The sequence below is a fragment of the Bison bison genome, unplaced genomic scaffold, assembly GCF_000754665.1.
Source record: "Bison bison bison isolate TAMUID 2011002044 unplaced genomic scaffold, Bison_UMD1.0 scf7180017864209, whole genome shotgun sequence".
NCBI classification, from domain to species: domain Eukaryota; kingdom Metazoa; phylum Chordata; class Mammalia; order Artiodactyla; family Bovidae; genus Bison; species Bison bison.
This window is the reverse complement of record NW_011494781.1, coordinates 2894741-2908800: the sequence shown is the minus strand read 5'-3', so window position 1 is coordinate 2908800 and position 14060 is coordinate 2894741. Positions and strand designations below refer to the sequence as shown.

Genomic DNA, 14060 nt, shown 5'->3' with positions numbered 1-14060 from the left:
ACAAGGGTCCTCTAAAACCTTGCTGCACAGAATCATGGTGATCAGACAAGCAGAACTGACATAACCTGGGAACTTGCAAGAAATGCACAGTCTCAAGCCCCATGCCAGAATCGGCATGTTAAGGAGATTTTCAGGTGGACCAATAGATGAAGCAAATCAAACTTTTGTCAGTTCACATCTGTGTTGAGGACCTGCCATTCTCTGGCCTAATTTGTCTCCCATAAATCCATGAAGCTTGAGACTTTTTCCAGATGCTACTTCTCTAAAGGGTCCATTTGGAAAAAAAAGTAAGAACACAAATCCTTACAAAAGCATCCTTCCTTTGAAAGAAGACTAGTCTTCATGGGTTCCCTTTAATAACTGGTTCCTCTAAGGTATTTAAAATATGATCAGTGCATATAATAAATTGATATCCATTTAAGTTTTATGCAGTGCATATGCATATATGAGTACATATGTACTTTACTGAATTTACAGACCCTGAGAGCCAAATTCCAAAATTATGAAAGGAAGCTTAGCCACTGTATAAACTCTCCCCGTTGACTCACGTCCTACGGACAATTATGATGTTAGCAGCCGTCGTCCAAGACTGTGCAGACCACACCATAGTCAAGGAGTTGGTCTGATCATTATCTAGACCAACTCCCTTGTTTTAGAGACAGGAAACACCACGGCCAAAGACTAAATGGAGTTACCCAAGGTCACATAGCACCTGAGCCGGAGCCAAGCTCAGAATTCAAGCTCTGACTCCTAGTCCTACACTACCTACATAGCCTCTGTCACACATACTCCTTCCCCGACACACAGTCTCGAGGTTTCATTCTCAGACTCTGCTGACCTGCCATGGCACTTGAGTGTCACTTAGCTTCTCCCAACTACTGCTATGCCCAGCTCCCAAGGCTGTTTTTCACACTAGGCTACAGAAGTTATATCACAGCTCAGTGAAAATATCCATTTATCAATCCATATTTCCAAATCTATTGGTAATGGATTCTGAAAAAGCTCAATACCAACTGTGTAATGCTTATGGAGCGTTACTATCAGCCAGCACCAGGAGTACAGCAAGGGAAGGGTCTTTCCTTAGGTGGCTAAAGATTAAAACTAAGGGCAAGCATGAACTCAGTAGTACAAAGTTGGGAGGAACCTACAGCAGGAAGGCAAAAACTGGAGCACAGTGGGGGAAGCAGCACCTTTAAAAAACATACACAGTGTGACTATAAAATTGCAAGTCTTGTCTTTTAATAAAATAAGAAATAAGCATGACAGAATGTAGAACTCTAAACGAACATTTCTCTCTCAAAGTAATCACATCCTTAGTTCCAACAAAGCTACCATTGTTGGAGACATTATCTGGAACTCTTCTTTGAGTAAAGGGGAAAAAAAAGCAGTCTATGAGCCACATTAGAAAATAACCTTCCATATGTCGGGCTGTTTAAAAACGGAAAATCCACACTCAAAAGATGACACAGAAAAACTGAAAAGTGTGCTGTAGCTCTTGTGGAGGTTCCCGAAAGACCTCTAGCAAACTCTGAGCAACAGCATCACCGCTGGAGAAACGTGTATCCTCCCAAGACAGCCGCTTTCAATGGGAGGGCATTCATTTGGATATAAAAGGTCTGCTGTTTAAAAAAAAAAAAAAGACCCATAAAACCCAGCCACACTCCCTTTATAGTCACACTTGCATTTGATTAAAAAAATACAACAACAACACTCACACATGGTTCTTGTATGAATTCTAATTAAGAGACATTACATTCAGAAGGATAGCACTCAAAGTGATAATTTTCAGAAAACTCTAACAGCTTCTTTACCACTGAAGGGGTACACAGGGTGCAGCTGTTTACCTGAATGTATTCTTAAGTGTCTACTACCACTCTAATTTTCCTAGTTCGTAGCTCTGTTACAGGTTACTGACCGTAAGTTCATGTTCCAGACTTTCTTTGCCAACACACATTAATTACAAGGGGGCCATCCCCACAGTCTTTTAGGGTGAATTGGGAAAGGGCCGGTTAAATGAGGAAACAGGCCACTCCTTGGTAAAAGTTTGCAGTTTTCTTTCCCAATACATCTTCTTTTTATTGAGAACTTCCATTTTTATCCTGTGTTCCTCCTCTGCCATCTCACACTCTCGCTCTATCTGCTGGATTTTGGCCACATGCACCTCATTCATTTGTATCAGCTGCAGTTGTAAGATGGACATTTGTTGATGGTGTTCTTCCTCATGCATCTTTTTTAAAGCACCTTCCTGAGAGGTTTTGCTCCTGTAGTTTTTATTGGCTGTTATTCTGACAGCTGAACACGAGGGTTCAGGTTGAGAGGTCCCCTCACATACTGGAAAATGTATGAACTCTTTCTCATCATCGCACAGTTCTCTATTTGAAACAGCAAATGATTCTGAAAAACAGTAGCAGAAAACATATGTTCAAAGATCTTACAGGCAGAGAGTAAATCAATCCTATTTCAAATGACAGGGTCCCCCATGGCAGGATGACTTGAGACAGCATCTGCTCTGGTCTGCACGTCCACAGGTACCCCTGTCACTCCTGACTTTAAAAAAAAAAAAAACCATACATCGAAAGCAATTTTCCCTTAAGAAAGTAACAATAATAGGTTTCATCATGTCATTTCTGACACTGCGAACTATGAGAAAAGTGGTCCGAGACTGTGCTTATCAAGGACTGGAGACCTGGGTATGTGGATGTAAGTTCTAAAATGAAATGTGCACAACCCCCAGTGAGCAGAAGACCACAGTACAAAGCCAGTGGTCGGTTTGCAGATTAAGAAGTTCTCCCTTGGTCTGATCTCCCTCTCTGATTCTCATTCAGCCATGAACACTGAAGTTCAATCTCCACAAGGGCACCATTGTTGGGGGTCCTGTTCACAGGTCTTAACCCTTACCCTGGATAGGATCTCACAAAGGTTCTTCCTAGAAAGATGAGCCTACACTCCCTGGCTTAACTTCCTCAGACTTTTCTTCAGTCTCCTACATTTGGCTGTTCCCTCTAGCGCTGCCATCTGGGGGTCAATATTCATATCCTACAGACAATTTCTGACATCCCTTTTATGAAACTTCTCCCTAGCACTTGACAATCCTTCTTGACATTTGTTTTCCCCTATTAGCTTCTGAACCATTGCTTTCTCCTAAGTTTCCTCTCTGATTGCTCTTTCTTCTCTTTTCTGGATCACACTTAAATGTTTCCCTGGGGTTCCTATCTCTGGCTCTGTTTTCCATCCACCCTAAGTAACCCTCATAATCTAATTCCAACCTTCTTTTATCTTCCTTGACTTACTCTTCAAAATCCCAGGTATCCTCCAATTCTACCACAATCTTTATTTTCTCCCATAATGCTGTCTCACTGCTCCTTCAGCCTACAGTTGGGCTCACTAATTGTCCCCAGCCCCTCACTCAAACACACATTCTTACTCTAGTTTCCCTTCCAACCTCCTCCCTAACCCCTACTTCATTCAGGATCAATGCTACTTGCTCTGTGAAACCTCAGCCCTCTACTTTTCTCTTCTGTTATAGAACTTAACACATCCTAGTATTGTCTGAGGACTGTGACTTATTCATTTCTTTTATCCTTGGGCACCAATTATTTTGCTTGGTACCTAGCGGATGCCTAGCGCTGAAGCTTTGAACAGAAGGGAACAGAGCTTATGGATACAAAAGGTTGCCACATTCGGTGGTGCCATGTTTGCCCTAGTATTTTTATAGGTCAATGATATGAGTATCAGTTAGGGAGTTTCCATAAGGAAACCACTAACACCACTAACCCATGATTCCATGTGGTAGGACTGGATTCTAGCTCTGACTCCAGTGCTTTCTTGGGACGCTTTATATTTCCGGTAATGAGAGTCCTCTCCTTGGAGAAAAATAACATCAATTTATTAACAGAGTTGATTACATTAGTACGTCCACTCCATTATTCCAGAAGATGGGATGCCGGGAATGTTAATGGCTACTGGGGGAAACCTAACTCGTAACACTCTGTTAATAAAAGGAAAATGGCTGCTGTTTAGATGATTTCACTCTAAGGGGTTAGGTAACAACCATAACTAGTCCCTAATTAAGCTTAAAGAAAAGGTAAAAAAAAATCTTACTTTTGAAAGGGAAGGTTAAAAGGACTCCTGCGTCATCCAGAGATAATGAAAATGTCTCCCTAGGAGTCTTCCCAACTCCAGCGGCTACAGCTTCAATTAGATGTCCTTCCCTCATGCTCCCACTGCCTCCGGAGCCTACCTCTGGCAGAGCACTTGTTAAAACTGGCGGTTTAACTACCTCCCCTTCAGGTCTCTGAGCACTTTGAAGACAGACACTGCCTCTAATTCATCCTCCTGGAGGACCCAGCTCAGGGCCTGACACACTGCTGGGCTTGTAAGAAATGTGTGCGGGATGAATTGGCTGCAGAGGGTCACATCGCTCTCAACACGGCACAACTGTGAAGAAAGAATAGCATTCTGAGTGCAGAGCCAAGGCGCAGGACAAAGGAGTGGGGACGGCTGAGCACCGAGAATGGGGTCCCTCAGATGGGATCAAATGCAAAGAGGATTACCTCATCTGTTTCCTTTCGAGTCTCAGATCTGAAACTGTCTTCAAAGAAGACTGGACACATTAGACGTTTTTTGGTACCTTTAGCCTCTTCTCTCTTTGATTTCATTCCAGAGGACAGTTCTGGATACTCCTCTGAGCTTTTAAAAAGTCCATGCCCTGACAATGCTACTCATCTCTCCCAATTTCTAAATGCTTATTTTTCTCTCAATAAGTCTTGGCTTTAGAGGCCTTTTGATGATGACTATGATGACAGCAATACCATTTTCTGAGCAGCTAACCAGGCACTAGGCTAGTGCTTTGCAGCATTATCTCATTCAATCCTTACAACAACCCTCTGAGAGAGGTGTTTTTATTTTTTATTTCATTTTTGGTCACACCCCATGGCATGTGGGACCTTAGCTTCCTGACCATGGATGGAACCTGTGCCCCTGCACTGGAAGATGGAGTCTTAACCAGTGGACCACCAGGGAAGTCCTTGCTGCCGCTGCTGCTGCTAAGTCACTTCAGTCGTGTCCGACTCTGTGTGACCCCATAGACGGCAGCCCACCAGGCTCCCCCGTCCCTGGGATTCTCCAGGCAAGAAAACTGGAGTGGGTTGCCATTTCCTTCTCCAATGGATGAAAGTGAAAAGTGAAAGGTAAGTTGCTTAGTCGTGTCCGACTCTCAGCAACCCCATGGACTGCAGCCTACCAAGCTCCTCAGTCCACGGGATTTTCCAGGCAAGAGTACTGGAGTGGGGTGCCACCGCCTTCTCTGGGGAAGTCCTTGAGGGAGGTACTATTATAGAAAACCAAACACAATAAGCTAAAGTCACTTCGCTAGTTGAAAGAACCAGGACTCCAATCCAGGTCTGCCTGACTCTAAAACACAAGCTCAACTATTACAACGCCCACCCTCTCATTATATCACCTGCTCAGCTGATTACTTACATATCTTGAAATGCAGTCTTCAGGTTGTATCCACTACAAAACCATTGATTATTAAGACTATGGGTATATATTTCAAATTTTGACCTCCAAATTTCTCTCTTGACTTATGAACATGAACACAGTATGTTTATGTCTGGGAACAGATAAATGAGTCTACTTTAAAATTAATTTTTTTTAGTTTAAAAGTGTGCACATTTTAAATTTAAAAAGCCAGATCTCTCAAGACTCTGCTAGAAGCTATTGCTTAAAACTAGAGAAGCCTGATGGAGTAGTTAATTAACTTTCACACAAATATTAGCTCCAATGATTGGAAGCTAGTGTTCAGATGGGGAGAGTCTCCTCTTAATTGGAAAAAGACTCTCCTGGGAATGGCAACCTGCTACAAACACACACCATGTAATCTCTCTCCCAGGTAAAACAAAGCCACCTGAAGTAGAAAACAACTCGATCGTGTGCAAAACGGGTAAGAAGGCCTAAAGTGTTTCCTGGGAGCAGAGAACACAGTCAAGGGGTGTTCTTCCACTTGGGCAATTTGAGTAAGTTTAATTTCATCAGGAAAACCAACGAAGGCAGTCAAAGGATGGGAAGGAAACTATGTACAGGCTAAAACTCAGCCCTTCTCAGCAGAAAAAATGGAAACAGGACTGACAGGGAATACGGATAAATAAGATGCCAGGGTATACACTACAGAATATTATACATCAACTAAAAGAAACAAGTTAGATTTACTCACCATGGTAGGGATAGATCTTTAAAACATTCTAAGTGAAAAAAGGTAAGAGAAAAAGGAATGGCATCTATAGCATGATTTTTAATCTATGTAAAATTTTAATATTTGCAAAAAATAAAATATACACACACAACACCAATGCATGCTTTTAAAAACACATGAGAGAATATACAACACGTTAGAATGATTAGGGTTCAGGAGAAAAGAGTGAAAGTGGTGAATGGGGATTAAAAAAAGGAAAAAAAATAATGCTGATTTTTGTATAAGTAATAATACACAAAAAAGGACTTTTCCAGCCCTTTATATATCTAATGTGTCATGACTAGAAATAAAAATCAGCTCCCTGTACTGGAGTTCCTACCCCAAAAGAAGAGGATTAAACTAAAAAGACTAATACTGGAATTTATTAAGAAATGTTTGATAGGTTGGCATGCCTATGTCTGCATTACTGGAGTATAGCTGTATAGTAGAGAACTAACAGCATATGAATTAAATGTAAGTTCTCTCAAGATACTTGAGTCCTATCTGAAAGCTTAGTTTTCCTACGTGCATCTGACATTTGGCCATTCTACCCTCATTACTTTGCCAACAAAGGTCCATCTAGTCAAGGCTATGGTTTTTCCAGTGGTCATGTATGGATGAGAGTTGGACTATGAAGAAAGCTGAACGCTGAAGAATTGATGCTTTTGAACTGTGGTGTTGGAGAAGACTCTTGAGAGTCCCTTGGACTGCAAGGAGATCCAACCAGTCCATTCTGAAGGAGATCAGCCTTGGGATTTCTTTGGAAGGAATGATGCTAAAGCTGAAACTCCAGTACTTTGGGCACCTCATGCGAAGAGTTGACTCACTGGAAAAGACTGATGCTGGGAGGGATTGGGGGCAGGAGGAGAAGGGGATGACAGAGGATGAGATGGCTGGATGGCATCACTGACTCGATGGACGTGAGTCTGAGTGAACTCCGGGAGTTGGTGATGGACAGGGAGGCCTGGCGTGCTGCGATTCATGGGGTCACAAAGAGTTGGACACGACTGAGTGACTGAACTGAACTGATCACCCAGCAAATTTTGTCAACTCCCCTAGTTTGTTTGTAAACCTGTTCCCCAAAGATTATGGAAGTTAAGTATCGAAGCCAAATTATCACATATCATAAATCTACAGGGTATAAATTCCTTTATTATATTTAAGGAGAAAACACCCGTTTTTTACAAATACGTTCCTAAGTATTAAGTTTTAAGGCCAGTGCATTCAAATACAGATATACATTTCATGAAAGTTATTAACAAAGCTAAGAACATGCAAGGGACGGTGATCAAGATGACACAGTTGAAGACATCTCACATAAGAAATAGTTGGTGGGAGGCCTCTAGGGGAATGTGTTAGGCTCCTTTGTTTAAACTCCAACAAATCTTTGAGCAACTAATTCTGTCACAGGCACTGTACAAGGTGTTAGGACAGTGCTGTCCGACAGAAATATGAGTTACGTATGCCATTAAAATTTCTTCTCATGACCACATTAAAGAAGTAAAAAGAGGCGAAATTAATTTTAGTAACATATTTTTAATCCAACAGATCTAAAGTATTATCATTTCAACATTCAATCAATATAAATGTTATGAGTAAGACTTTACATTCTGTTTTTTGGTACTAAATCTCTGAGATATAGTGCATACATTTATAGCACCTCTCAATTCAGTCTCCCTACATTTCAAGTGCTTACCAGCCTCACATGGCTTGTGGCTGCTATACTGGACAGCACAGTAGAGACAGAGAGACAGGAGACAAAGTTAGCAGAGACACTAACTAAACACACACACACACACAGAGTCCATGGGCCAAAAGACACACGAAAGAAGAAGAGCCATAACTCTATAGCAGGTTCTCAACCTTTTCCCCAGCAAGACCCAGAAACAATGATTAACAATTCCAGCTTTCTTTCTCTTTCTTAAAAGTAAGTTGAAATGCAAAATGGGTAAGGTAACCTCAAAGCTGTTTTAATGTATGGAAAGAGTTTCAGTACCTTAACTACTAGAGAATACAAATTATTTTGGACCCAGTTCCCAACTGACAAAGCAACACACTTCTCCATCACCCTCCAGATCTGACCTGGAAACAGGAACCAGACAGCATATGGCTGTACCTTAAGAACCATCAGCAAAAAGTCTCATGCACCATATATGTACACACAGCCAATTTAAAGAAAATCTCTTTACAAGTGAGTCTCTAGAAAACATCACTACAGGAAGGACACTGAGAATCCACATTTATTCCCTTCTTGTTGAAAATTTAGAAATTGTGTTTATGAGTAAATAAGTTATATCCTTTCCTCTAAAAAGCAAGAGGAAAAAAATCTGTAAGAATAGACTTTCTAGTTCCTACTCAAGAATTTGAAAATGGGGAAATAAGACTGTCCCCTTAGAAGAAGCTGATGAAATCAATACACAACCATCCAGACTGGAAATCTGCGAAGTGAACTGCGCGCAGTCCACACCAGCATCTTCCTCAGCAACATCTCTCAGGGAATATAAGCAATTTGAAAAGCAGCCCTGCTGATTCACCTCCCCCAGCACCATTCCTTTCACTGCCTCACAGACACAGAATCACCCAAGGCCAGCATAATGGACAGGAACTCGCTGAAGCTGTAAACATCTCCAAGGCAAGGACACTGTCAATTAGCAGCGGACCCCACTTTAGCACAGAAGCAGCAATAAGGATGGAGGAGAGAGAGCTGGCAGTGTCCATATTAACACTGGAAGCTTCCCTACCTGGGGAACTCAAGAATCAACTTAAACAGAGATCCTACCCTGAGAAACAACACATGAGTTGCCTGACATTCAACTGGCTTCCTAGATTTTACCTTGGCCAAATGATCAGAAAACAAACATTTGATCGTAATTAAGCTTCCCAGGATGATCTGCCAACAGGAAAAAAAAAAGTGCTAATCAGAAACATGTTATTATCTTTTCCACTCTACATGAATAACATTCTTGGTTTTAAACAGTTTCTTGTGACTTTTAATTAACTAGTCTCTCAGAGCTTCAATTTACTCTTGGGACACTAATAAGTGAATTTCTCATCCTGCAAGCCAAAAGTTGGATTTTTCCAGGCAAATCCTTGCTGTCTGGGTCCTTGGCGGGCCTTTTGAGCAGTCTTCTGGCTTTCCCAGAAATCTTCCTCTGCATCAAGGTATATTTTCTGCAAACTTCCATGAATCTTTACATAAACTGATCTTTCCTATCTTAAAAGCGGCAGAAATTACTGATACTTTGTCTATATGCATTCTCACCCTCCCCTTGCCTGGAGAAATTTCAATAGCCCCTTAATTCCAACTTTTTAAAGCCATGACCCACTACTGTTACAGTCTTAATTATGTGACATTCTTTTACTTCCCTAAGAATTATGTATATTTTTCTCTTTTCAAAAATGAATTTTTTCCAGAATGTCTCATGTTTCCTGGAGTACACAAACCAAAACTATAGATCACAATGTTATAATAGGTAGAAATGCTAGTTTTTAACTTAGGTGACTGCTAAATGGGTGTTTGGTATATTAGCCTCTGTACTTTTGGTAACTTTGAAATAGTTCACTTTCTTATCGTGGCCTTTTGAGGAACTTAATGTGGTGCTTTGCACACAACAGTCCTCCAAAACTACTTTTGAAAGATAAAAAATATGATTGACTGAAATGAGTATGAATCCTCAAAGTCTCTTTAATATATAAAATAGAGATAAGCAACTAAGGTACTTCATTCATAACTATATTGATGCAGCCCCTTATTTTCCCCTTTTAGGTGATAATAGTGATTACTGAGACCTCTCTAAGAGATGGCACAAGGAGAGAAGAGCTTCTGTTTTTATGGACAACATGACTTGAATGTCCTATCTAATCCAGAAATTCTGAACTAAGAAAGTCAAGTCTGATAGGAAAGTTATTATTTTTTTTCCTAAGCTCCGTGGAAATGAAGGACTTGAACACTGAATTGTCAAACGGCTACCCGAGGGGAAGGTGCAAGCGGGCGGCACGCACGATACCTTGGGCAGCGGCCTCAGCGTGGTACTCGGGCTCCTCCTCGGGAGGGCTCTGCAGGAAATACAGTTGCTCCGGCAGCATGCTGGCAATCTTCTCCTTCCCCAGGACGTGGGTGCTCAGAAGCGGGCTGACGCTGCGCTTCACTTTCTCTCTCCTCTCGTGGGCCATAATCTTTTTGGTCCGAGCCTTGATGTTCTCCCAGCACTTCTTCAGCTGTTTGAAATCCCGCAGCGACACGCTGGGCTGGGAGTTGTACTCGTGGGCAAGCGCCTGCCAGGTGCGCTGCTTGAGGGCAATAGTTCGTGCATCACTTTTTTTACATTCCAGCACATACTTGTACTTTTCTACTAACGCCAGCAGGATGCTCTTTTCCAATTCTGAGAAGTATTTGGCAGGTTTTATGATTTCGTTGTTTTGCATTTTCCACTGTGTTTCTCCTGGCTGTTAGCTATCCTGGAACAGGAAGTTTGAAACAATCATTATCAACTCCAGCTATAAAGGCATCAGCTAGTCACTCAAGCTCCATCCCTGACTTGATTCCCTTGTCTGAAATACAGCACTTTCCTCCCCTCTTTAATACTGAGTTGTGATATTCTCAAGAAAACATTCAGAAGTTTACCAGGAACGGGGTTTTAACTTAAGAATAGATTTTCAAGTGGGGGTTCCCTGGTGCCTCAGATGGTAAAGAATCTATCTGCCTGCAATGCAGAAGTGGGTCAATCCCTAGGTCGGAGGGATCCCCTGGAGACCGGAATGGCTACCCACTCCAGTAGAACCTTCGCTGCACTTCTTGGCTATTTTGTGGTTACCTGGTTATTGTGTTTAGTCGTGTCTGACGCTTTTCCATCCCATGGACTGTAGCCCACCAGGCTCCTCTGTCCCTGGGATTCTCCAGGCAAGAATACTGGAGTGGACTGCCATCTCCTTCTCCAGGGGATTTTCCCTGCCCAGGGGTCGAACCCACACATCCCACTAGGCAGGCAGGTTCTTTACCTCTGAACCACCAGTGAAGCCTGATTATGTGGTGCATGCATGTGTGTTCAGTTGCTTCAGTCATGCCTGACTCTTTTCGACCCCATGGGCGTTAGCCCACCAGGCTCCTCTGTCCAAGGGATTCTCCAGACAAGAATATTGGAGTGGGTTGCCATGCCCTCCTCCAGGGGATCTTCCTAACCCAGGGATCGAACCCGCATCTCCTGTGTCTCCGGCATTGCAGGTGGATTTTTTTTACCTTTGAGCCACTAAGGAAGGCCCTATGTGGTACAGAACAGCCAAAAAAAAGAAAAGCTGAACATCTATGTGGAACTCTATTGTGTTAATTTGTTTCTATCACTCACCTAAAGCCAGACATCCTGGGATGTGAAGTCAAGTGGGCCTTAGAAAGCATCACTACGAATAAAGCTAGTGGAGGTGATGGGATTCCACTTGAGCTATTTCAAATCCTGAAAGATGATGCTGTGAAAGTGCTGCACTCAATATGCCAGCAAATCTGGAAAACTCAGTAGTGGCCACAGGACTGGAAAAGGTCAGTTTTCATTCCAATCCCAAAGAAAGGCAATGCCAAAGAATGCTCAAACTACTGCACAATTGCACTCATCTCACACGCTAGTAAATGCTCAAAATTCTCCAAACCAGACTTCAGCAATACGTGAACCGTGAACTTCCAGATGTTCAAGCTGGTTTAAGAAAAGGCAGAGAAACCAGAGATCCAATTGCCAACATCCGCTGAATCATGGAAAAAGCAAGAGATTTCCAGAAAAACATCTATTTCTGCTTTATTGACTATGACAAAGCCTTCCACTGTGTGGATCACAACAAACTGTGGAAAATTCTGAAAGAGATGGGAATACCAGACCACCTGACCTGCCTCTTGAGAAACCTATATGCAGGTCAGGAAGCAACAGTTAGAACTGGACATGGAACAACAGACTGGTTCCAAATAGAAAAAGGAGTCCGTCGAGGCTGTATATTGTCACCCTGTTTATTTAACTTATATGCAGAGTACATCATGAGAAATGCTGGGCTGGAAGAAGCACAAGCTGGAATTAAGATTGCCGGGAGAAGTATCAATCACCTCAGATATGCAGATGACACCACCCTTATGGCAGAAAGTGAAGAGGAACTAAAAGGCCTCTTGATGAAAGTGAAAGTGGAGAGTGAAAAAGTTGGCTTAAAGCTCAACATTCAGAAAACTAAGATCACAGCATCCGGTCCCATGACTTCATGGCAAATAGATGGGCAAACAGTGGAAACAGTGGCTGACTTTATTTTTTGGGGCTCCAAAATCACTGCAGATGGTGACTGCAGCCATGAAATTAAAAGATGCTTACTCCTTGGAAGGAAAGTTATGACCAACCTAGATAGCATATTCAAAAGCAGAGACGTTACTTTGCCAAAAAAGGTCCATCTAGTCAAGGCCATGGTTTTTCCAGTGGTCATGTATGGATGTGAGAATTAGACTGTGAAGAAAGCTGAGCGCCAAAGAATTGATGCTTTTGAACTGTGGTGTTGCAGAAGACTCTTGAGAGTCCCTTGGACTGCAAGGAGATCCAACCAGTCCATCCTAAAGGAGATCAGTCCTGGGTGTTCATTGGAAGGACTGATGCTAAAGCTGAAACTCCAATACTTTGGCCACCTCATGCCAAGAGTTGACTGATTGGAAAAGACTCTGATGTTGGGAGGGATTGGGGGCAGGAGGAGAAGGGGATGACAGAGGATGAGATGGCTGGATGGCATCACTGACTTGATGGACATGGGTTTGGGTAAACTCTGGGAGTTGATGGTGGACAGGGAGGCCTGGCGTGTTGCAGTTCATGGGGTTGCAAAGAGTCGGACACGACTGAGCGACTGAATTGAACTGAAGTGAAACATTAAGGAACTGATAATTCCTCAAATTCATGGTAGGCACCTTCTGAACTACACAGGTCTCTCAAAGTTTTGTTAAGCTGAAGATAAGAGAAGTCACTGAGTGACCTAATGTAACAGATAATATAAATACTACCAAGACTGTAGAATCATCCAAAATCACCCCAGAAGATGCGACATTTCCATCACTATGTTTGTGGCTGCAGATAGGTCCATGCTCTTAGAAGAACCTCAGTTTCTTTATCTTTAAAATGAGGACTTGGAGTCTGTGATTCTTAAGCTATAAGGGCCACTTTTAAAAGTGTACAGTTCCATGTAAATAATTAATATAATTTCAGAGGTGTAAAGGCCTGAACGCTTCAAAGATTGAGTCCAATGCCCCTCTTTTTTCTTACCCCTGGACATTTCATACAAATGGAATAAACTGTGACTTGCTTCTTTCACTTTGCATAATGTTTTCAAGGTCTGTGTACATTGTGGTGCATATCAATACTTCATTCTTTGTTATTGCCAAAGGATAGTCCATTTTATAGATATAGCACAGTCTATATCCTTTACTAATTAATGAATTTTTATTTTATTTATTTTTGGCCACGCCGCATGACATTGGTGCTAGCGGTAAAGAACCCACCTGCCAATGCAGGAGACGTAGAGATGAAAGTTCAATTCCTCGGTCAGGAAGATCCTCTGGAGGAGGGCATGACAATCCACTCTAATAGTCTTGCCTGGAGAATCCCACGGACAGAGGAGCCTGGCAGACTACAGTCCATCAGGTCACAAAGAGTCGGACACAACTTAGCACACATGCCCTTATCATTATTAGAATCTATATACCATAGATTAGCATATTAAAAAGCAGAGACATTACTTTGCCAACAAAGGTCCGTCTAGTCAAGGCTATGGTTTTCCCAGTGGTCATGTATGGATGTGAGAGTTGGACTATAAAAAAAGCTGAGCA

General features: G+C 42.2%; 1 protein-coding gene across 2 annotated transcripts in view; it reads right to left on the bottom strand.

Annotated features, from left to right (window-relative positions):
* Positions 1-1222: 1222 nt before the first annotated feature.
* Positions 1223-14060, bottom strand: part of MSANTD3 (Myb/SANT-like DNA-binding domain containing 3) — a 33643-nt gene continuing 20805 nt past the window's right edge. Inside the window, exons 1-3 of one of the 2 annotated variants that reach the window (XM_010844814.1) lie at positions 13734-13861; positions 10240-10690; positions 1223-2394 (exon numbers count right to left, since the gene is read on the bottom strand). In XM_010844814.1, the coding sequence (XP_010843116.1) occupies positions 1985-2394; positions 10240-10657 (828 nt within the window). In that variant the 5' untranslated portion in view covers positions 10658-10690; positions 13734-13861 and the 3' untranslated portion in view covers positions 1223-1984. Of the gene's footprint in view, positions 2395-10239; positions 10691-13733; positions 13862-14060 lie in introns of those variants that run through there. The other variant, XM_010844813.1, reaches the window with a different exon arrangement.